The sequence below is a fragment of the Sylvia atricapilla genome, chromosome 1 (assembly GCF_009819655.1).
Source record: "Sylvia atricapilla isolate bSylAtr1 chromosome 1, bSylAtr1.pri, whole genome shotgun sequence".
Taxonomy (NCBI): Eukaryota; Metazoa; Chordata; class Aves; order Passeriformes; family Sylviidae; genus Sylvia; species Sylvia atricapilla.
Window position 1 is genome coordinate 74,481,176 of NC_089140.1, and position 22,888 is coordinate 74,504,063.

A 22,888-nucleotide genomic window follows, 5' to 3' on the forward strand; every position below is an offset into this window, starting at 1 on the left:
TTTCAAAATATAGGCTAGAGCAAGTAACCTGTTAGTGACATAGAATGAAAATTGGAAAAGTGAGCACAATGAGTCATAAGAATAAAGCATTCAATGGGGTGTATTACCATTTAATTTCTGTGACCTTTACAACCTCCTAAGAATCACTTTTGCTTTCCTTTCGGAGCCATTGATCCATCGAATCTTAATAAATTGATGTAGGACCTTAAGTAACCTTCCTCCTATATTTATCTAAAGTCTTAACCTTCTTGTAGTTGCTTGCTTTATTGTAAAGCAAGCTATAAATGAAAATAGGAAATCTAAGATGTTCAGCATTTCTTCTCCCCATGATGACACTAGCATTGGGTCAATGCATTTTTTTCTTCGTGGGTGCAACAAGTGATGTTTGTAGCAATACGATGGAGATCAAATCTGACATAAACTTTTCATAAGTAAGAAGCTGAATGCCACCCTGTAAAAATATCAAGGCAGATTTGATAAAATAATATTCTTTATCTACTAGTTAAGTCATGGTATGTGTTGGATGGAAATGGATTTTCTTCCCCTGGAGTGATTTTGATAAGAGAGGGTCGCCATTTCTTATATTGACAATTCCCAGAATATTGTTGTGCAGAAAGTGTTGAAATATATTATAGTATGTGTACTCTTGTAACTGTATCTTTATGTATTTATTTCTCAGCCAGCTTTTAGACATTAGTATTAATATAAGATGAGAGATTCAGATTTTTCTGATGGCTTCGTAACCCAAGAATTGTAAGGAGCGTCTATCACATATAGACATGTCTATCACATTTTGTGATCTTCTGTGGCATTTTCCTCCCTGCAAGTGGTTTGAAGAAATCTGCTGATAAAAATGTGCAGATCATCTGGTTCCTGATATCCAAAGGGAGTAACTTTATTGAAGATAACTTTCTGTGAGAGAAGAAAAAGGGTGGATTTTCTGGGTTAAGCCTGGTAAGCAGTGAGTACTACACAGTTGCTCCTTCACTCCCCCTCCTGTGGGATAAGGGTGAGAAAAGGAAGGATAAAAGTGAGAAAATGCATAAAGACAGTATAATAGGGAAAGCAAACGCTGCTCACACAAGCAAAGCAAATGAAGGTAATGAATTCAGCATTTGTCGTGGGCAAGTAGGTGTTCAGCCATTCCCAGGAAAGCAGGGATCCATTACATGTGACAATGGTGATGTGGGAAGACAAACAACATTGCTCCTGATGTCCCGCAATTCCTTCTTTTTCCCCCAGATTTATTGCTGAGCATGTTGTCACATGACATGGGATGTCCTTCTGGTAGTCAGGGTGGCCTGTGCTGCCTGTGTCCCCTCCAGTTTCTTGTGCACCCCCAGTCTAGTCACTGGAGGATTGGGGTAAGGACCGGAAAAAGGCCTTGACACTGTGCAAGTGCTGCTTAGCAATAAGGAAAGCATGCTTGTGGTATCCTGTTCCTAACAGTGTGGTAACACTGTTCCTAACAAAAATCCCAAACACAGCAAAATAAAAGATACTGGGAAGAAAATCCACTCTACCATAGACAAAATCAGTACAATGAGGAAATTAATCAAGGGATTCTAGTATGTTATGCACCTAGTGGGATTAAGTGGTGAGAGTTCTTTGCTTTTTGCCATAGTTGAATAAAATTTTAAAGTATTAATTATTTTACAGAAATATTTTGTGTTTGTCCAAATTATTACTTTACAGTGCCATGAAACTATATATAAAATATCTCAGCTATATTGCATATATCTCTATATATTTCACATACCCGGATTTGAAAGGGTTTGCCTTCAAACACACAAAATTATCAAATTTCTGTTGTCTTAAGAAGAATAGCTTTTTTTCCAGACAGTTTTCTTAGGTATCTAGGTGGTATATTCAGCATTTTCATTTGTGAGGCTGGGATGGAAGTATATTTAGAACTGAACAGACACTTTGAGAACATTTTTAATTCTAAAAAATGGATTTAGAATTTTTTGTTTTTCAATCTTCTTGTGGTTACTCATTTGTGGTCTCTACAAGGGAGACTTCACTTGCTGTTGTAGAGATTTGGTACATTTATTGAAGAAAAATATTATTATGTAGAGAAAAATGTGTAGATACTGCCTAGGACAGAATCACTCATTCAGAAATAATATCGATATATTGCCTGTAATATAGCACAGGGTAGGAATAAGTCGTTGTAAAAACATTGTAACACTTCAAGATCTTTATTTTCAAATATCAATTTATCATTAATCACTTGTAGTTCCCTTCAGTTTAAAAAAAAACCCTGAAGTTAAATTATTAGCTGTTCATATTTTACTGAAACAGTCCCTTGTTCTTAAAAAATCAACTCAAAACCCCAGATTTCAGAGACCAAATGGTAATTGACAGGCATAAATTATTCCTATATATTAAATTCCTTGTATTCCCTTGTACAATTTTTATTAAGTCTAATTAAATACAAATAAACAAGATTTCTTCACATAGAATTATGTTCTGAATTCTAATTGACTTCCAATTGCCATTAAACTGTAAAACTCTGGCTTCCAATTTTAAGAGTATTTTTTTCATCTTAGATCCAAAATAGAAAAAAAGGAGGTAACTATTCTAAATACATCATAATTGTAATGCATCAAATTACTTATTTAAAACCTCAGAATTCACAGTACATCAGGTATATTGCCATAAGTCATTCAGTTTTACTGGGATAAATGTAATCCTACAGGAATCTATAACAAAAAATATTGATTTTCTAGCTAACTGCATTTGTGGAAATGTATTATTTTAATTAGGACTGATTATTGTTTAACAAAGGAAGTAATTGGATAAGCCTATAAAGTATGAATCCATTTTCCCTTTGACCATGTCAGTTAGCTTGCAATTGTAATACAATATTCATAAACTGGCAGCTCCTTGTAAACTTCCTAGCTCTGTGTGACAACATATGAACTGTTCGGATATTGTTTTCTGGATTTTTGTTTCTGTTGTGGGTGCAGGAGAATCATAGAAGCAAAATATCAAGACTCGTAATTTTGATGTGGTGTGGACAGGCAAAGACTCTGCTTAGCAGGGCCTCTTGCGGGTTTGTATTTTGAGTTTGGACTGAAAAGAGCTGTTAGGCAAAAAATAGTCTGGCTTGCTGTTATATGGAACAGGCAGAGGTGGTAAATATTGCTTGAATTGATTGCTAATATTGGTTGCTACTTTATGAATGTCTAGTGGCCATGTAAAAGGAATCTGTAGTGATAGAGGAAAAAAAAAAAAAAAAGAAGAAAGAAAAAAAGCCCAGGAAAAATTTGCGGAGTTGATTGGAGGAGACTTATCAGAGAAACCAAAGTGAGTTTCCTTGAAATACAATATTTAAAAGAATGAACAATAAAATAGAAATTAAAAGCCAAAAAAGGTCTTCAGTTGTGTTAGATTTCACTTGGTATCTCTTCAGAATATTTTTTCTATCTTCATATAATATCCCCGCTAATATACTTTCCTGAATAAGCATCCCTATAGCTGCAAAATTTCTACATGCACACATACTTACATACACAGAAACAAAACAAATAAACAACTGTACTCACAACTGGAAAGTTTAAACTTTTTCAGCTATCCAACCATCTCTCAGATGGTACTCACAATAAAGCCTTTACTGTCTACAGAGTTCCAGTATTGTAGTCCCAATTCCAAAGCCATTCATGGAATTATTTCACTGAATTCAGATGCAAAAGAAACCAGCTAACACTAAGTCTATCAAAAGGTCTAATTCTTTCTGTACCTCTGTACTCCTCCAACTTTTTTTTTTTTTTTTTTTTTTTTGTATTCTTGATATTCTATTACTCCTAGTTCCTGATTATTTTAACAAACAATTACAGACTATTACTTTGCTTGTATGACTATTTACTTAATTTTCATCCAGGCTTCAGTTGTATCCAAAAGCAGAATTTCTCCTTTTTCTTGGCTGAAAACTCTCCATCCCATGCTTGTTTTAAATAATGCACCAATAGGCACTCTAGGTGCTGTGTGTTACCTGCCAATTCCCGATTCACTTTATGCCAGTGTTGCAACTTAGAAGACTGGTTGTCCAAAACCTGTTATGTTTCAAAAAAGTAATGTCATCAAAGTAAACCCTACATAAGTTCTCACCTCTAAATAATTTTTTTATGAATACCAAAACCAACCAACCAACCAAAACAATAACCCCTCAAAACAAACAAAAAAATAAACAAAAATAAACAAAACCAAAAATACTCACCCTAAAATAACCATCAAACCAAAAATAGTAGAAAGCTACTTTTGTTGTTGGTCTGTCATCTCTTTCAGGCAATCTCTGCATACCACAAAAAAACATCTCAGGTGAATGCCAAGGTTTGGGTAGTTTCCTGGGCATTCTCCCATTTTCTTCCCTTTACAGCTCTTTTAAGAATAGGTTTATCTATAATTACATGGGATTATTCCAGCCTTTCTTAAACCAAATCACTGTGCCCCTTCCTTTTCAGTTCTGGAAGATCTCTACTTTCTGAGTTCAAACAAATATATAAGCACACACACCACTAATGGGCTAATCATTCCTTTTAATTCGTACCATGAGTCAGACTTTATTGCTTGCTACTTGGTCCCTCTCCTTGCAAAAGTCATTACTTTAGAGTATCTTCATGCCTTACACCATGGATGTTGTTGCTTCATTAGTTGCTGATAAGTGAGATTTGGGTGTAGGAGAGGAGATGCAGGGTTGTCATTCTCTGCAGTCTTTTCTTCTCACTCTCCACTTTGTCCTGTTTGTCAGAATGTGTGCTGTTAAATCTCCAGATGTCAAAACTGTGAAACAAACCTTCAAGTTGCAAATCCCCATGCAGAAGTTACAAATGCCCTCCTGAGTTTGCCTTGTTTCTCACATGTTTTGGCGAAAAGGGCTGCTTATGCTTAACCCATATAACTTCACTCAATACTCCATCTGACACATAGCTTTCTTCATTTGGTGCAGCAAAGCAGATATTTTCCCTATGGACTAAGGAGATTCTGCTTGTTATTCCATTTTGTAGTTGCTCATTAGTCCACACTCAATTATGTCAATGTTCTATTACTTGAGTTATGCAGCTATAATAACTTCAGTGTATTTATAGCTCTCCAGAGCATAGCTTTATCCTACAGGTAGGAGCTTACTACTGTTTTCTTGTCTACCACACATCCTTCTTACTGAGAATACAAATGATTTCACTTGACTGACTGTAAATCTATTGCTGGTCATATATTAATGACCTCATCAAGCAGGCCTGCAACAGGGTACACAAGTACATGATACAGAATAAAAGCCTCTCAGAAGAAGTTAAATGAAAGACCACTCAGTATTGTATGCTGAGGCTTCAAAAGGTGCAATTTGCCTTCTTGCCTGTCACATACCTTCTCTGCAATCTCAGGTGATCTAGAATAGCAGAGTAATATTTTATTGCTGTGTTCTGCAGAGTCAATAGAAAAATGCATATTCCTTTTCTGTATCATAGATGAAGCAGTAATGAACACTATAAAGATTGATAGTATTGCTTGGATTGATGATCCAAGATGTTACAGATGAGGTGTAACTCTTTTAATAATGTCAAAATATGTTGCTAACTTACCTGGATGTATTTGGAAAAAAGGAAACCATAATCCAAAATATTCTTACAGGTATAGAAACCCTTTCTATCTGAAATCGAAAAAGTGGAGTTTATACAGAAGTTGAAGAAATTTCTCTAATTTTAATTAGATATCATTTAATTAGCTATCATTTGCATTAATTCTGTAAAGAAAAAAATGTGTATAGATATATATTTGCCAGGAATGAAATAGACTGGTATGAAAATAGTGCTGTAGAGAATAAAAAGAGATATTTAGCCCTCAAGGGAAAGAGAGATTTAGTTACTTTATAACCTGCAGATATACAGAGGTTAAAAAGGAAGGGAGAGAGAATTTGATGCACAGTAAAAAGATACACTCATTCAAGTTCATTGTTTCTGTGTCCTGGATGAGTTCTTAAGTTCTGTTCCGGGTTTATCTTTAAAGGTGTTTTGTTGGTTACCCTTGAAAATCAAGAGAGAAAGATCAGAAATTAAATAACTGTTTTGAATGAAATCTCTCTAGTGGCAGCTGGATGTAGCCCTTACCAATTACCCATGCAAGGTCATTTCCAGTGCAAAATGATTGCTGATTTCCACTCATGTATTTCTCAGAAAAGCACAGAGCAAAGAATGTGAAACATGTTATGGGAAAAAAAAAAAAAAAAAAAAAAAAAAAAAAAAAAGAGTTCAGTGATTTAATTCTCCAGAGACATGTTCTTATTGGGAAGAGTTTCTCCTCATGTTATTGAGGAAGGTATTAGAAGTGTTTTTCAGTTTTTCAGCACATGATTTGTTTGATTTGTTTGTAGATGATACCTGGACAGGAAAAAGTAGGCATGTCCTTATTTGGCTTTTATCACAAATTTAGTGTCTCTCTTCAGGCTACCTCTGCAATAGTCCAGTATTATTACTGTTTCGTCAGATGCTGTGGTCAACACCAAAAAATGACAACGTATAGAAGGCCAGCAAACCAACACACATATCTCTGTATAACCATCCAACATAAAAGGTGTATCAAAAGAAGTTGTGCAATATGTTCTTAAATATCACAGATTTGTTCAGTGAATATTTCTGAAATCCACAGTTTTAACTAACTTCTCCAGCTCACCTAGCAGTCCAACAGAATCTGTTCCATTGGCCTGACCTCTCATACCTTGAAGGCTGAGACACAAATAGAGGTTGTATAAAGCATAGAACTATACAGATATTACAGAGGCCATTCAGAACACACTTGATCCAAGCGTGGAACCTGGGGTCAGATTATGCATAATTTAATTTATGTCTTCAATATCTACCTCTGTTTTCTTACACAGCAGTGTTGGTATATGTATAAATTATATTTTCTAAGCATGAAAAGCACACTTGAATGCCAAATATAGTACCATTTTACAGCACAGTGAATCATTCTTAAGTGAAAATTTCTTTGCCTTCAAATTTTTTATTGACCCATGTCCATCATCAGTTCATTATGTGCTACTTAAGACCAGGTATCTTTTTACAATACCACTCAAAACCAATCCTTTTCATTACTGAGATATGCAAACCTAGGAAATTTTTAGCATATGATTTGCAGGTTTTTGCAGTTAATCCTGCTGTAAAATTAATTTTGAAAAATGTCAGATGCAGCCTGCTGTGCACTGTTTTAAAGCAAGACCCATATGGGAAGAAGGAGCTCTTCTCGCCTACCTCATAAAACAGATAGTTTCACATTGTATAGGCAACAGCAAATATTATATTGCCTAAATTGTAAACATTTCATTGTGCTGCAATGTACTGTAGATTGTCTAATGTAAGGCACAGAAGGGTACAGACTATTATACTATAAATGTATCTGGTATATTCTTAAGAGATTTCTTGTCATTGTTTGACATTTGTAACAGCTTATGAACAAGCTTGTAAAAGAGGATCTATAATTCTGACTCACTGAAAGTGAAGAAAATATGATCATTTCATCCAACCACAGCAAATATAATGAATATTACTAGTATATTGTATATTAACACTCCCTACAATTTTTTATTCAATAATATTAGATCCTCTTAGTCCAACAAACTCCAGTTACAGCGTAAGGAGACTTTTGTTTTGCTAGATAAACTGAGAACAATACAAAAAGCTGTAGCACAATTTTAGCATGCTAAAATAATTATGAAGTAATTGAGCACAAGGTGAAACTCCAGGCACTTTAGGAAATATTTATAGGAAAAAAAATTCAAATGCGTTGCAAATGTACCTTCTTTTCATTCAAGATTTTTTTTTCTTTGAAATATGAGTTTTATGAAATTTGTCAATAATTGAATGAATTTTTACAATACTTACACTTTCAGTCAAATAAACTTGAGAAATAGGATCATATCTTTAACAAGATTTCTTAAAATTTGATCCTCTTGTTAATTTCAACTGTGATTTTTCATGAGAAAGGGTTGCTTCCATTTCTTCCTGCCTGCTAAGAAATAATGCAATCCTTCTGCGATCATCTAATTAGCAGGAATGTGACTATCCCTGCTGCAGGCACAGGCACTAACACAAGTTTGAGGAGCCACTGTGTAGACATCAATGAACACTTTATTAAATTACACAGTTTTCTAAGCAGGCACAGTCTCTCAATGCCCCAATTCTTTACGCTTTAGTGAACTGCCTCTGCTCTCTGAAGCTGTAAGGTTTCAGCCTGAGCTGAAGATATAAACTCCTGATGAGATTAGAGTGAGTTTTTAGATATTTGGCACGCTTCTGTGCTTATTCTATTTCCCTAATAAGGCTTAGAGTTTGCTGGCAGGTGAAAGCATTGCATAGCAAAGGCTAGGAGATTTAAAATTCCACCTGCCCTGAAGGAAAAAAAAAAGTATTTTCCTTAACTGTTCAGGATTATTCCTTATAATTCACCCTATTCAGGCAAACATCTCAGTGCAGGGAGAAGGAATGGTCTAGGTGGTCTCTCAGATTTCATTCTTTACAAAATTCATATGGAATTTTCTGATATTTTTATTTCCAAGAAAGCCGTGGCCTGTCAGAGACGAAATATAAGGAATAAGAAAAACAAAATGGGATGAGGATGGGGAGGGAGGGAGGCAAGGAAGGAAGGAAGGAAGGAAGGAAGGAAGGAAGGAAGGAAGGAAGGAAGGTAGAAAATAAGACAATTTATGGGATAAATACAAGTACCAAATCGTATGGAGGGAAACTCAGAGGACTGGGAAGACCTTCTCTAAACTGTGTCTGAGACTGTATCATTTGATGTGGAAAAGCATATTATGCTGGCTGGCAAGCAAGAGAATTTCAGTTGCTTTCAACCCACAAAAGTAAATCTAAAGCCACTTTGGATATGACATCAGATAAATGAAAAAGGATATGGTTGATCTGGAGTGAACAATCCATACTCATACAGGGGAATAGGGTTACCAGTGGTGGCAGTGGCACTAGACATAGAAAAACATAATGAAAAGAAATAACGAAGTGGAAAAGGAAGGGATAGAGTTCAGTGGGATGGAGCTTGAAAGCATCTTGAGAGATACTCTGGTCATACCAGCTGCTGGAAGCCCATTTTGGAAAGCAGTTTGCTCAGGCTGTTCTTCTAATCCTTCAGTCACATCTCATTTCAGCTGCTAACTGTCCTGCAAATATATAGGAAGCTTTTGTTAATGCTTAACCTAAATCACTGTGGTTGTGAACGAAGTAAATTGCTTAGACTATCTGTGCTGCGCATTGAAATTAATTTTTTAATTTCAAGAAGAATTTTTACAACCTACAACCATATTCCTTTCTTCCCCTTGTTTTCTTTCTGTAGACTGGGTGAGTAGGTATGGTTATTCTTTCCTCAAAAATATTTTTTTCCTAAATGTTTTATTGCTAGCCTAATAATTTACATGTTATAAAAAATTAGATATATGCTTAAACCTGAGCCCTGAATTTACAATGAGGCTGAATGGAGAGGAAGGACTATTTCATACTTCTTAAGAATAATATTAATGTCCATGTAACTTCCTTCCCCTTCTCTTTTATTTTTCTTCTTCTTCTTTTTCTTCTTCTTTTTCTTCTTCTTTTTCTTTTTCTTCTTCTTCTTCTTCTTCTTCTTCTTCTTCTTCTTCTTCTTCTTCTTCTTCTTCTTCTTCTTTTTCTTCTTTTTCAGATAAGTTATAAAAATCAACTGTGTCAACTCAACACAGTAGTGTATTGTGTTGCACAACCTACTATGATCTTTCCACTTTTTTGCTACATCCTTCAGATTTCAGATAGTATCTTTAGGTTTTGGATTTTTTAAAATACTCTGATTTTTTTTACTATTTAATTCAACAGGGAGGGCCTATATAGACTATAAACTTAATAAATTAACTCTATGCTTGTCCATCCTTATCATGCAGAAAAATACTGGGTAGCTACTCTGTGGAACTTTGACTTAGTATACATAAGCAGATAGGAAAGAGTTATCTAGAAGGGAGAGCAAGGTGCCACATGTAATGAAATGCTCTGGGTACCTCACAAGTTACAGAAATTATAAAGATTCGAACAACTTTTGCATATCCACAAGTCACCTACCATTTTGTCACTGCTGCATATGTAATTTCTCCCACAAAATTTTAGTAATAGTGATAAATTTAACTATGTAGAAAAATGCTATAATAATGTGGTACTCTCAATATCTTACTGTGACAAAGGGTGTAGTCACTGCATGTAGAGAGCTAAGAATTATTGCAAGCTATCCAGGTAATCTAATTAACACACAAAATCCTCATTAATAAACAGTTAAAATTGTTATGCAAGAAAAACTTACTAGTATCTGCTGCCTTTTCTCTGGTCTCCTGCTCACCCTTTGAATGTCCCACTCTGTCTAAAGCCTGAGGGTTTCATTCTTCTTTAAGAAGACAAGGGAGAAGTTTTGACGAGGCATCAAGAGATTTTTAGAGGGTGGAGGGCTATATCCTTCACAGCAGGGGAACTGTGAGGAGTGAGTTTTGATACCTTTTCCTCAGTTTAACATCAGCTTGGAGTTATATTTTCCATGTTTTGGATTTCTGTTTGCTTGACTACAGTTTTGGATATCCAATTACTGAACTAACAGTGGAACGCAGATTGCATCCACAACCTTCCACTTTGAATTCTGGTATAGTGCATGTCTACTTGGTTTTTTTTGTTGTTTTTTTGGGTTTTTTAATAGCAGTTAGAATTTTTAATACATAAATATGCTTAAAAATAAGATATAAGGTAGGCTTATATATAATCTCCTGTAGCCCAAAAATTCAACTTCTCTAGCAAAAATTGTAGTGCTCACTATTTCCTTTTCCTTTGTTTTCTCTGCTTGTTTTTCAGTACTTTTCTCCCCATGAAATGTGAAAATAACAGAAAACACTCCTTGAATGAAGTAAATTCAATGAATAGAAAATATTGTTAGTATTATAAATTACCTAATCCTTGAAATGTTAGTTGGTTTTTTTTGTTGTTGGTTTATTTTTTTTTTTTAGTTTAGCATTGAACTATGCATATTCAACTCAAATATCTAAGCAGATCAGTGGTAGCAGGACTTCATAAAGAAGACTGAATTATAAAGTTCAAAGTTCAAAACTGACTATTTCGCAAATTTCTGTTATAATTTAATAACTTGAAGTGTGGTCACTGTGGTGTGCAAGGGTTCTGCTGCAGGCTATGAAATAAGCAGCTTATTGACAATTTACCAATTATCTTCTTAGTTCATAATCAAGCAATTAAATTATGAATTACTTCAATTGGCTTCTTTGGAATATAATACATATAGTAATGAACATAAATCTAGAATACAAGGAATGATATTAGAATCCATTAAGAATTGACCATTTGACAGACCTAACTTGTCTGTTTCAAATACTTTTAAAATTCTTCATAAAAATGTAGTTTTCCCTTAAGGGATATCTTACACCAACGCATGCAGAGAGAAAGGTGCGCTGTGTTTTGAATTACAGACTCTTGCAAATCTGTCTTTTTTAAAGTACTTGCCTCATCACACTATGCTCTAAAGCATTAGAACTTCTTATTTTGATAGAGATGGCAAATAAATTGACACAACTAAATTATCTGAGCTGGAGGCTTTTCTGAGGCTCAGTGAAAATACAGCTTTTTCTGCACTTAACTGTTCTGCTGTTTCTACTTTTACTAGCTTGTTAAATAGTCCCTGTATTTTAAATCCTAGCCAGAGATTTAAATTTCACTTCTGACATCATAAGCCAGGAACTAAATGTTTTAATGAAACAGAAGCACTTTAGCAAATTGCCTAATTCAAAAAAGAACCAAAATGGCAGGAATTATGTCTCATGGCTGATAGCCATAAGAGGCTGAAGGCTGTAGGAACTATGACAGAAGGTCTGCAGACTTTGGTGATAACTCTGTACCAGTGGCTGGAGAGGGTCCAAAAATTTGGAGAAGTCAGACAGAAAGTAAGAAAAGTTTCTCACTCTGGCTATATATAAGAATAGCACCATTGGCATCAGCTCTGCAGAGCAAGACCACAACAAGAACAAAATCTGCTCTGCTTACTTCCAGTGTAATAAAATTAAATATTATTCTCCTCATGAGATTCCAACACAGTTTAATCTAACTTTTCAGAAAGCATCTTCAGTTCCAAAAATATCTTTTTTTGTACAAACATAGCAAAATGGATTGAAAGACAAGATTAGAGCTATGAATGGCTCCCAGCTGAAAGAGAAATGGAGAAAACAGGACCAGCATTGCATAAATATCTTTCCTTAAACAAGCTTTTTGAAATGTCACAGAATTAAAATTCAGTTCAAGTTTGACCAAGGTCAAATGCGGAACAAAATTCTTAAATGGTAGCTATCCCAAGTAAGTTTTTTGTTGTTCAGATTTGTTCCTCACAAGAGAAATTGAGTAAAAATTCTTTATTAAAAAATAGACAATCTTTTGATCTGTATTAAAATTTCTATTTTAAATTTGGTTCAGCTGAATTCCAAATGCAACTATATATGAATGCCGAAAATCAGACCAAAAGAGGATGTAATTTAATATAAAAATAACATCCCTGGTTAAAAGTTCTGTCTCCTGAACCAGTAAGTGGAACTTTGACACATGCATCAGTTAAAGCATTCATGGCCCATCTTATAGAGATGTTAAATTTTATGAGTTTCAAATGGCATGAAGCATGTTTTAGTATTGGAGCAAGAGCCTCCATGAATGAGAAGCAATATAGATAATTTTTCAAATTTTACTAGAAGTTGAAAATCACATGAATACATTTTGAGTGGCATTAAAACATTTTCTTCTAAGCTCTGAGAACTATAGAAGTGATCTACCTGTGGAAAGTACTGCCTAATGGTTTTAAAACTGTTACCTGAAAGCTTATGGTGATTTAATCGCTTCGGTGATGATTGATCCATCTCTTGAATACTAGAAATTGTTCCAAGAAAACTCATTAAAAATAATACAAAACCAAAAACCTGTGTAAACAAGAGCACAGTTGGGTACAATGTTCTTCTATAGTAATTTTAATGTAATTTAGAAGGATATTACACAGAAATATGGTTATTACACAGTAGGATATTTTACAGAAATTGGACATATCTGATGTATTTTTAAAAGCTTATTTTTTTTCTCCTTGTTTCTTTTCTATTGTGACAAAAAATGAAGAAGTGTTCTTCTGGAAGAAGAGGTAGAGAGAGATTTGATGAGAAAGATTGGTGAAATAGTTTCATTTCAAACTATTTAAAGATATTTAAAACTCTTTAAATTATTTTTAAAGTAAGCCACTTGAAGTCAGCAAAGCTATTAAAACTGTTCTGATTTCTTAAACCCTTCCCTAAGATTTTTTTTTTTGCCAAAAGTTTGACAGTTTTCTGACTAGTTTTCCAGGGAATTAAAAAGAAACAACCAAACAAACAAAAAACAACAAACAAAAAAAATCCAAAACACCAAAAAAGCAAACAGATTGAAAATGTTTCTTCCTCCATTACTTTTCCAGCACAGATCCCAGATATGCAATCTAATACAGAATTCAGATTTCTGTTTACTTTCTGCAGTTATGGATTTAAAGGTTTCCTTCATCTAATTATCTTCAAACTTTTCCTTTATACAATGCTTTTTTATTAGTTCAGTCTGTTTTGTGGTTTTTTGGTTTTTTGTTTTCATTTTTGCTAGCTCATTTTTAAAGGTAAATATTACTGCTTTAGAGTAGACTACTATCCAACTCATCACATTTAAAGCAGGAAACTGAACTCCAACAGGAGTCTCAAAGGAGGGAGAAGGCTTGCTGGCACGTACATCCATTAAGCAGCTGTGCTTGCCAGGTCCATGTACTTTAGCTACTTTTGTGAGTTTAACAAATTTCATCTGAGCTTTCATTCTTCTGACCTAATTTAACAAGAAGGAAATTCAATAACAGCCCCTAATATTGAAGCATTATTTCCCAAGAGGCATTTAACAACACTTCTACATCAAATAATAATGTGTGGATAATGGAATATATATACTGAGGGCAACAATAAAGTGAAAAAAGGGAAAAAAAAAAAAAAAAAAGAAAGAAACACACACACACACACACACACACACACACACACAAAAAAAAAAAAAAAAAAAAAAAAAAAAAAAAAAAAAAAAAAGCGAGAAAAGAAAATTTATATACCCTTTCCGAAAAAACCACTGGTCTTCCAAATTTTAGGGAAACTGAGAGAGAGAATTTCAACTTGGAATTTCTTATGGTCTTTGAGAATTTGATTTTGAATTATCTTAGAATAGATATTAGCTCTCCTCCCTCACTCAGTATACCCTTGTCCCAAACACAAGTATGACTTGTGATAAATAATCTCTGAGGTGGAGTACCACACCTCCATTTTGTACATGCAGATATAATTAAGCATATATAGCATATTCAGCATTAGTAGCTTATATAACAGATTGTTCTGTGTTTTAATCAAAGTTCACAATGAAGTAAATGCCAAAATTTTAGGAGAAAGGGAAAAGAGGTGAATTAAATGATGCATAAGTTATTGCTTGTTTAGACCAATGGAAATGGATATCTGTGAGTTACTGAGAAGGGAGTTGGGGCCAAAATCCTTAATATCAGTGGCTTTGAGAAGTTGTTTGAACTTTCAGATGCTGAGAGAGAGGGGAAAATGTTCTCCTGAGTGAATAGAACTTGGAGACAATAACTGGTTCCTGAAAATAATCCATTCAGTTTTAACATGTCTGCACACAGACACACAGTTTTTAAACTATGTCACTATATTTCATAGTGTACCCACTTTTAAAATTTTATTATAGGCTCTTTTAATCAACACAGGCTTACTGGAAATAGCTTGAATAACACATCAATATCAAATGGAAGTACAGGAAGAATTTTTGAAATTTTTACATAACTCATTTTGAAAAATAAATCTATTTAAGATGATAGTGAAATATAGTATAAAGTTATTGAAAGAAGAGCACATGCTACTTACCTATAAAAATCAACAAAGAGGAGAAAAAACAACCCAAGCTTATTATTACTTGAGAGTCTTTTTTTTTCCCCACATGTGGAAGAATATTCAAGTAAATGCAACAATCATCCATGTTTTTTATGGATATGCGAGGAAGAATAGCGAAACCACCCTGATGAAAGTTTGCAGAAACTACAACTTGTCAAAATGACATATCAAAGGTTTTATGATTTACTGGAGGAAACAATTACCAGATGGTCTCACTGACAAAATCTGGTATTCTTCAAATGCTGGCAATAGAAATAAAATAAAAAGAACTTGACTAAATTTCTCTTGCTGAAATAGCATTTCGTGGTTCCATTAGAAGAAGGAAGAAATCAAATTAAGCAAAGCAAAACAAAACAAATCAAAAAAAAGTGGAGACAAAAAAGAGGTTAGTTGAGACAGACTTGCCTTCTCCTCGCAATAACATTTCCCACAATGAAATTAAATTCAGTATTTCAGGATGCTTGGAAAACAGGCCCTCATTTTTTTAAAGGTGTTTCCTACAGTTTAAGGCTAAGTTTGTCTCACTCCATATTGCAAGACCATGTCAAGAACTTTTTCTGTTTAAAAGTTTGCTTCTTGTCATGTTGTAGTTCTTCTGATGCATATCATATTCCCTTTTACCATTTAAAATACCCTGGAGAACTGGTGTTCTACCTTTTGTAATTTCTAAAACTACTTTGTGTTAGAGTTTTGTGTCTCTTGATACTAAGATTAATAAAACACCGGAATTCTTGTAAAGGAAATTGGGTGGAAAACATTTGAAGCAAAGGCAGCAGTGTTTAATGTCTAAGTTTCAGCAATATTTATCACCAGTCTAAATAAATAACACTTTTAGAAGTTTCTGAATTGTTTTTTGTTTGTTTGTTTTTAATGGCACTCTTACTTTTATTTATTTATTTTATTTTTTTTTTAAGGAAATATTCTTACAGCAGCTACCTGATATATTCAGTGTTCTCCCTATACGGATAACCTTTGTATTTCTGACAAGGTTGCTTTCTATGTCATTATGCTTTGTATATAAAGGGTACAGTAACAGTGATGTTGGACAGTAGGGAGTGAATACATTTCAACTTACATTGCCTTTTGTCTTTCAGGATTTGGTTACTATATACACTTCAGAGATGAGCTCCTGGAAACCACTTGGCTGCATCAGAAACTAGATACATAAAAAACAAGCCAAGAAAAACAAAACTTTACGCTCCACTGCCGGCCGGCTTGAAGAGCATCAGCAGTGGAGAACTATGACAGTACAACAAGTCCTATTACTTCTGCTGCTCTGGATGTGGCTGCCACATCCCTGCCATACAGAAATGCTCTTCAGAAGGACTCCTGATCTCAGACCCAAAAGCTTTGGAGGACGTGCTTTAGGGAATGATGGGAAAGCAATTCACCGCCAGAAGAGAGGCTGGATGTGGAATCAGTTTTTTCTTTTAGAGGAATACACAGGATCTGATTATCAGTATGTAGGCAAGGTAGGATCCTCATAAAGTTTTCTATACGATTTTCAAGTGTTTTTATCTTTTCACAGAGTCTTACCTTCAGTGTTTTATGCTATTGTGTAAGAAGCAGATTTCCAAGAAACAGATCCACTGTTTCTCCTACTGGAATCACTAACCTAATATTGCTAGTTAGAGCTACTGAAATACTTGAATGAAACAAATGAAAATATTTTTGACAGTTGGTTTCAGCACATCATACCTACCAGCAGCCCACTCAGTATGTCTTCATTATCAAAGTATAATATTATGTAAATCACCATAAAATAATTTTCCAACTGTCTCTGAATGTTTCATGTTCCACACAAGATATGGCATTATTTTTCTATGCTCATGTTTGAAGATTGCACCTATTTTGAAGAAAAAAAGTATTCTTCCTCTTTACCTCTCCCTGAAAATCAATTAACTGCAGGGAATACAGTTCTTTTTGCAAACCATATGATAGAAATCATGTGGTTAGGAAGTGAACTGCAATAGAAGAGAGCGGACTGGTACTTATGACTGTGTAGCTTACTAGATTATTACGTAAACAACACTGGAAGTGTTCTTTAAATTATTTTCTCTTGATGTTTAAGTTTCCCATGTAATTTATTGAAAAATATATAATGCTTTATGCCACAATAATTTTCAAACAGGTACAAGATGTTAATTCAAAATAGTAATTTTCTTGAAAATGAAATTTATTGTCAGCAGTGATGGGTACATCTTCGCACAAATGGTTGGTTCTAAACAAAGAAATTCAATTTTCTATAAAGCAGATTTTCAGCATTCATGTGGTTTTGAATTTGAAAAATAGCACAGTGAAATACTGCCTTTCTGAAAATCATGGAATCACAGAGCAGTTAAGATTGTATGACATGTTTGGAAAACATCTAGTCCAAACCTCATGTTCAAAGCAGGGTAAGCTTAATTTTCCTCAGGACTGTATCCTGACAGATTTTAAATAGCTCCGAATGCAGAAACTCCACAATCTCACTGGACAAACTATTCAAATGTTTGACCACCTACTCACTAAAATATTTGTTCCTATATTTAAAAGGAATTTCTTGTATGTTACATTGTGGCTATTTTCTCTTGTCATGTCACTGAGCACCACTGAAAAAGAAACTGGGCCTGTCTCCCTCACTACTTCCCAACAAGTATTTACATACATTCATAGTGTCTGTGCTGAGCCTTCTCTTCTCCAGGCTGAACAAGTTCAGCTCTCTCTGCATCTCCTCATTTGAAAAATGCCCTAATTCCCTACTCAACTTTCTGGCTATTTCCTGGACTCCCCCTAGTAGTTCTCCTCTCTCCACTTGGAGAGCCCAGATCTCAACACAGAACTACAGATGTATCTCACAGAGGCATAGGAGAGAGGAAGGATCATCTCTCTTGATCTCCAGGTGATGGTTTTCCAAATGGAGCCCAGGATGCTGATGACTTTTGCTGCAAAGGGCACATTTCTGGCTCCTGGTCAGCTTGCTGCTCAAAAGGACCCCAAGGTCACTGCAAAATTTCCATCCATCCAGCTGGGCCCCAGCATGTACTGGTGTATAGGAGTATGGGAAATATTATCTTATGAAATTTGGAAGAATTAAGGACACTGGAGGGTTTGTGAAAGGAAATGCTCATTAATGCTTATGAAATGTCAACACTAAGTAAAAATTTAAGAGCGCAGGCTTATGAATAAGTCCTTTTTTTTTTTTTTTTCCTTTGAGTCGGCAGTATTAGCACTAGCATTTAAAAAATGCAACCATTTCCAAAGCATGCTGACAGTCTTATAAATAGTCCCAATATTCATTTCATACCATTCACAAATATAATGTCATGACTTCTTAGTGTTCTGAAGCAAGTAGGCCAGTTCCTCAGTCTGTGTCAGGTTGATAGCTTGTGAAAACCATCCTTACCCACAAAATCAAAACACTATATTAATTTATTGAAAGTAAATTGTTTACAACAGAGAATAGTTTCCAGGGCACCTAGAACTTCATGTTGTTTAAAGGCCTTCAGAAGCATGCTGATTACTTTTTCCTATTGTATTCCTATTATTTTTGAATATTAATGATTTCAAATCATGAAGTGAGAGTGGTGTTGCTTGACATTTTTCTTTCAGTCATAAATAAGTGAAGAAAGACTCTTAAGAGAGAAAAGGGTTAACATTTTTTAGACTAACTCACCTGCATTAGAAAAAGAGAGCTGTTAATAAACATTGAACTATGGCCGAAAGAAAATAAGTGTTCACAAATGTGAAGTGATAAGTAAAGATAAGGAAAATGATGGATTAACAGTACAATACTGAGAAGAAACTTGATGAGCAGTTAAGACAACCCTTTCATCTAGTTTTCTCTGCTTAGAGTAAAAGAGTTGTTATTCTGAGAAAAAAAATAAATTAAATGGTTTGCCCAATACTAATTTTCTGAGAGATTTGGGAAACATATATAAAATGAAGAGTATCATAGCATGGTATTTTTTCAGGGAGAGTTTAACACAAAGGGAGCTAATGGAAAGAGATATAACTATATGTGGAATTAAAAAAAAATGATTGTTGCATTAATTCTGATCGTCAAAAATCTATAATTATTAGGTAAATAAATAATTACCAATTATTTTTTTCTGTGTAAATTTTATAGTATCTATCTCTCTTTTTTTCGCATTTACATTTCCAATGGTCATCTGAGTTGTATACTCAAAACATTTCTGGATGTTTCCTTTAACCTGATTTTATCCAGAGACAAAATTATCTCAACAGGTGGGTGACATAAAATGCCACTTTCCTGTTAATTTTTCTGCTTCGAGATAGTGTTTGAAAATTTTGGGAGATAATAACAGCAGAACTTAGAACTCAATGATTCAAGGCCAAGGACTAAGAGAGATTGGTTTATTTTGTTTTGGTTTTTTTTTTTGGTTGGTTTGTTGGTTTGGTTTGGTTTTTTTGGTTTGGTTTGGGGGTTTTTTTGGGTTTTTTGTTTTTGTTTTTGTTTTTTTGTCAGTAGAACTTCCACAGCTAATTCATCTGGGTTTATGGTTTACATCCTTTGCTTTCTGATATCATTACTGATATATTTTTTCCTTGTTTCTTAATCTGCATCTAAATGTCTGTCAGGGAAACTTAATAACTGGTGAATATCAGAGTACTTTTGAAACAAGTGTCTACAATTCACAATGCAATTTATGCACTCATTTATTCACTATTTGGGTCATCTGAAGAATGTTCAACCAGGATAATATGATTGAAATGGGGTTCCATGAATTAATGGGATACTATAGCTGCTGAACCTGTTATAGTCCAGCTGAACAGCTAAACCTTCTTTAAGTCAACTATCTGAGTGAAAGGGTGGCAAAGTACATATTGACTGGTTATGGACATTCCCAGGTTTCTTTGGATCAGTATTTATTATTATCACAAGAAAAGGAATGGTCATCCTTTCCTTCATGTAATACATAGCACCCTTAGAACAAAAATCAAAATTATGTAAGTGATTTTTGTATATGCAGAACCTCAAATAATAATTCCAACTGTATTTCTACCAAAGGTTGAAGTCACAAAGAAGAGCCACGTGGCAAACCAAACCTCTCTCTCTCTCTCTATATATATATGTTATATAATTTGCCTTTGAGGTATCTTTGCAAAAAATACTGGAAGAAAATCTGAGTAAAAGTGGTGCTCCCAATTTCAGCTAAAAAATGCAGGAATGTTCTAAAGAAGCGTAAACCTCATGTCAACAAACCCACTTTATTAATATTGTGGAAAGTTGATTCATAATTTTTATTTCTTTTCTTAGCATGCAGTTTCAAGGCCCATTTTTTATTTTTCAAATTAAGTGATGAAATTACAAACTATTATGCATTTTCAAACCTGTTCTGAAAAATGTCAGTTTACTTTGAGTATATCCAGAAAAAAATAATCCTTTTAAATCTAAACTTTATTTTTTAGGAGTTGGCACCTAAAGGAAGCACTACTGTTTACCAACAATCTCTTCATACAGAGTCATTAAAAAATAAATTTATAAATTAATTCTTTATCTATTATGTTAAGGGTCATTGGTTGGAGATGGAAACAATGCAAACTCACCAAGCATCCTGAACAAACAGCCAAGAGTTTATTACAGCAGATCTTTTTATAGGGGGTTAGAATTTCCTGGGTTTAGACTACTGATTGGTCTGAACTACGCCCAGCTCTTTGACCTATGTTTGCATTTAGGGTTGGAAGGGATTGGTTGAGGTCTCTGAGTTCTAATCCCTCCTATCATTGCTCACCCAGGGACTTGTTTTATTTCTAGGCTGGTTGAGTTTGGGGGGCAACTTCAGACTAGTTGCACTGTGACAATGCACTGTGATATTTAATCATATTAAAGTTCATTTCCCCTCTTATTGTCTCAACAGATCTTGTCAATTGTTTAGTTTTGAAGGTATTTTCCCAACTTAGCTTTCTGAGATAGATATTGACTTTTTCTTGCAATTTCCATTGCAGTAGTTTCATTGTGTAAAGGATCAACTGACACAAATATTTCAGGACTTTGAGAGACTTTGAGAGACTGAAGTTCTTAGTAATACTGCAGTGCTTTTTAGAATCTCAAGGGATAATTTATCATATATTTGCACATTAATCTATATAGCATTTGTGTGTGTCATATTAGAACTGTTACCAGAAAGGATTATCCTGGCAGTATTCACTATCACATGCTTGTAAGTGTAGTCATTATCTTTGATGATGTAAAGAGCAGAACATGTCAACCTCACTTAGTTCCTTTCACTTTGAGAATCGCAACGCACAGATGATTCTGAGGAAAAGACTTAGCAAGCTGTGTGTGCATGACACATTTTCAAGAACAGCAGTCATGGTTTTAGTAACCGTGTGTTGACACTGTGGATGATGTACCACATAACAGTCATAAAGATGTAAGACAGTGAAGCCTCAGATGTTGCTTGTATTTTTCTTTCTGATGAAGAAACTATCAAAAGCACTGGTTTTGGAGAGGGCACTAAAAAAGATTGTGTTTTGATTTCAAAGGATTCATCATCAGGTGTGACACATAGAATAAAAGGTCCCAATGAAGTGACGCTATTGTTGTAGTGGTAAGGTGAAGACTTACCAAATCCTTTTAAAAACCTCTGCATTTTGATTTCTGAAGGGGGTTTCTACCATAGTTCTTTCTTTCGTAAAGACCTTTGCTGCTATGAGAGACTAAAGAGTAGGGTTTGGAATTGCAAGTGCTAATGTGCAGGTTTAATATTTAGTGCGAAGATCTGACTGAGAGATATAAAATGCCATTCCTTTCAGGTGACGACAATCAGCTCTGTGGCACTGAAGGTCAGTAGAGGTTGAATTTTCAGCTAGAGCAGATTCTCGTGACAGAGATCAATGAAATAGAATGGAAAGGGATGGACGATATTCTGCAAACTGAATGCATAGTGATCTGTCAAGGTGAAAGAGGGCAGCTAGTGCTTTAACAGTTTCCATGTGAAGTGCTTTTGGTGCAATTCTACTGCAAGCAAAGCCCAAGTTATTCACAGCTGTGTAGCTTCAAAAACCTTTTCTTATTGAAGACACTGCTGTGTGGTGGAATTGACTTTTGAGACACAACAACATTTAGAAATTTATTTCTTTCTCAGCAAGACTAAAAGCATAGACTGAGAAGAGGGTTAATTAAGGCACCAATTAATTTCAAGCATATGAAAGATTGCTTTTAGTACATGTGTGGCCTCCTAGATATTTAAGAACAAGTCAATGGTGTCAGAGTAAAATAGTGTTTTTCCATAACATCAGAGACATCAACAGTTTCTTGTAGGATTGTCCTGAAGGCTGACTGATTTTCAGTGGGTGCTGAGAAAGATTCATTCTCAAAGTCTATTGGGACTCAGCTTAGTAGGAAGTTTGTAACTACTTAGATTCATCACTTACTCTAAATTGTTAAGAGTGCAGAGGGTTGATATTTTCTGTTGGCAAAAGGACTGTTCCTTTGGAAACCTCAGTGTATGCTGGAGGGCCTGATTTCTTGCTTCATGAAACAGACAGAGAAGGTACTGGTGACAAAGAACTAACAAGGCCGAACACTAAGGTTTTATTCTGATAAATAATGAATTGTTTCTTGGCTGCTGTTCTGGATGTACCTCTACAAGACATGGATTTTGCTGGATGACACAGAACAGAATTGACAGTTGTTGAAGAATGCAAAGGCTTAGTAGTGTCCACAAGTCTTTCAGCGATGACCAAAAGAGCCACAGTTGTGTGCCTGAATTTTAAGCTAGATACATTTGTTCAAAGACTGTGGCTTCAAAGTCCTGGGCAGATGCCTGGATGTAAAATTTCTTTAAAGTGTGTCTGCTCAGAAGGAAAGAGGGCTTAAGTCCCTTGAGTAGGGCGTACTGAGGCCATACTTAACCCAACTGCTTAAGGGGATGATTCCTAGTGTAC

The 22,888-nt window shown here is 34.7% G+C and overlaps 1 protein-coding gene and 1 long non-coding RNA gene across 4 annotated transcripts in view; one reads left to right on the forward strand and one right to left on the reverse strand.

Annotated features, from left to right (window-relative positions):
• Positions 1–22,888, forward strand: part of CDH10 (cadherin 10) — a 94,788-nt gene that overhangs the window by 21,538 nt on the left and 50,362 nt on the right. For 2 of the 3 annotated variants that reach the window (XM_066326246.1, XM_066326262.1), the window contains exon 1: positions 15,863–16,467. In XM_066326246.1, coding sequence (XP_066182343.1) covers positions 16,237–16,467 — 231 coding nt within the window. In that variant the 5' untranslated portion in view covers positions 15,863–16,236. Of the gene's footprint in view, positions 1–15,862; positions 16,468–22,888 lie in introns of those variants that run through there. The other variant, XM_066326254.1, reaches the window with a different exon arrangement.
• On the reverse strand, positions 10,697–10,904 carry LOC136368243 (uncharacterized). The gene is made up of 2 exons (XR_010744812.1): positions 10,863–10,904; positions 10,697–10,793 (listed from the first exon to the last, which is right to left on the reverse strand). It is a non-coding gene; the product is annotated as an uncharacterized lncRNA (long non-coding RNA).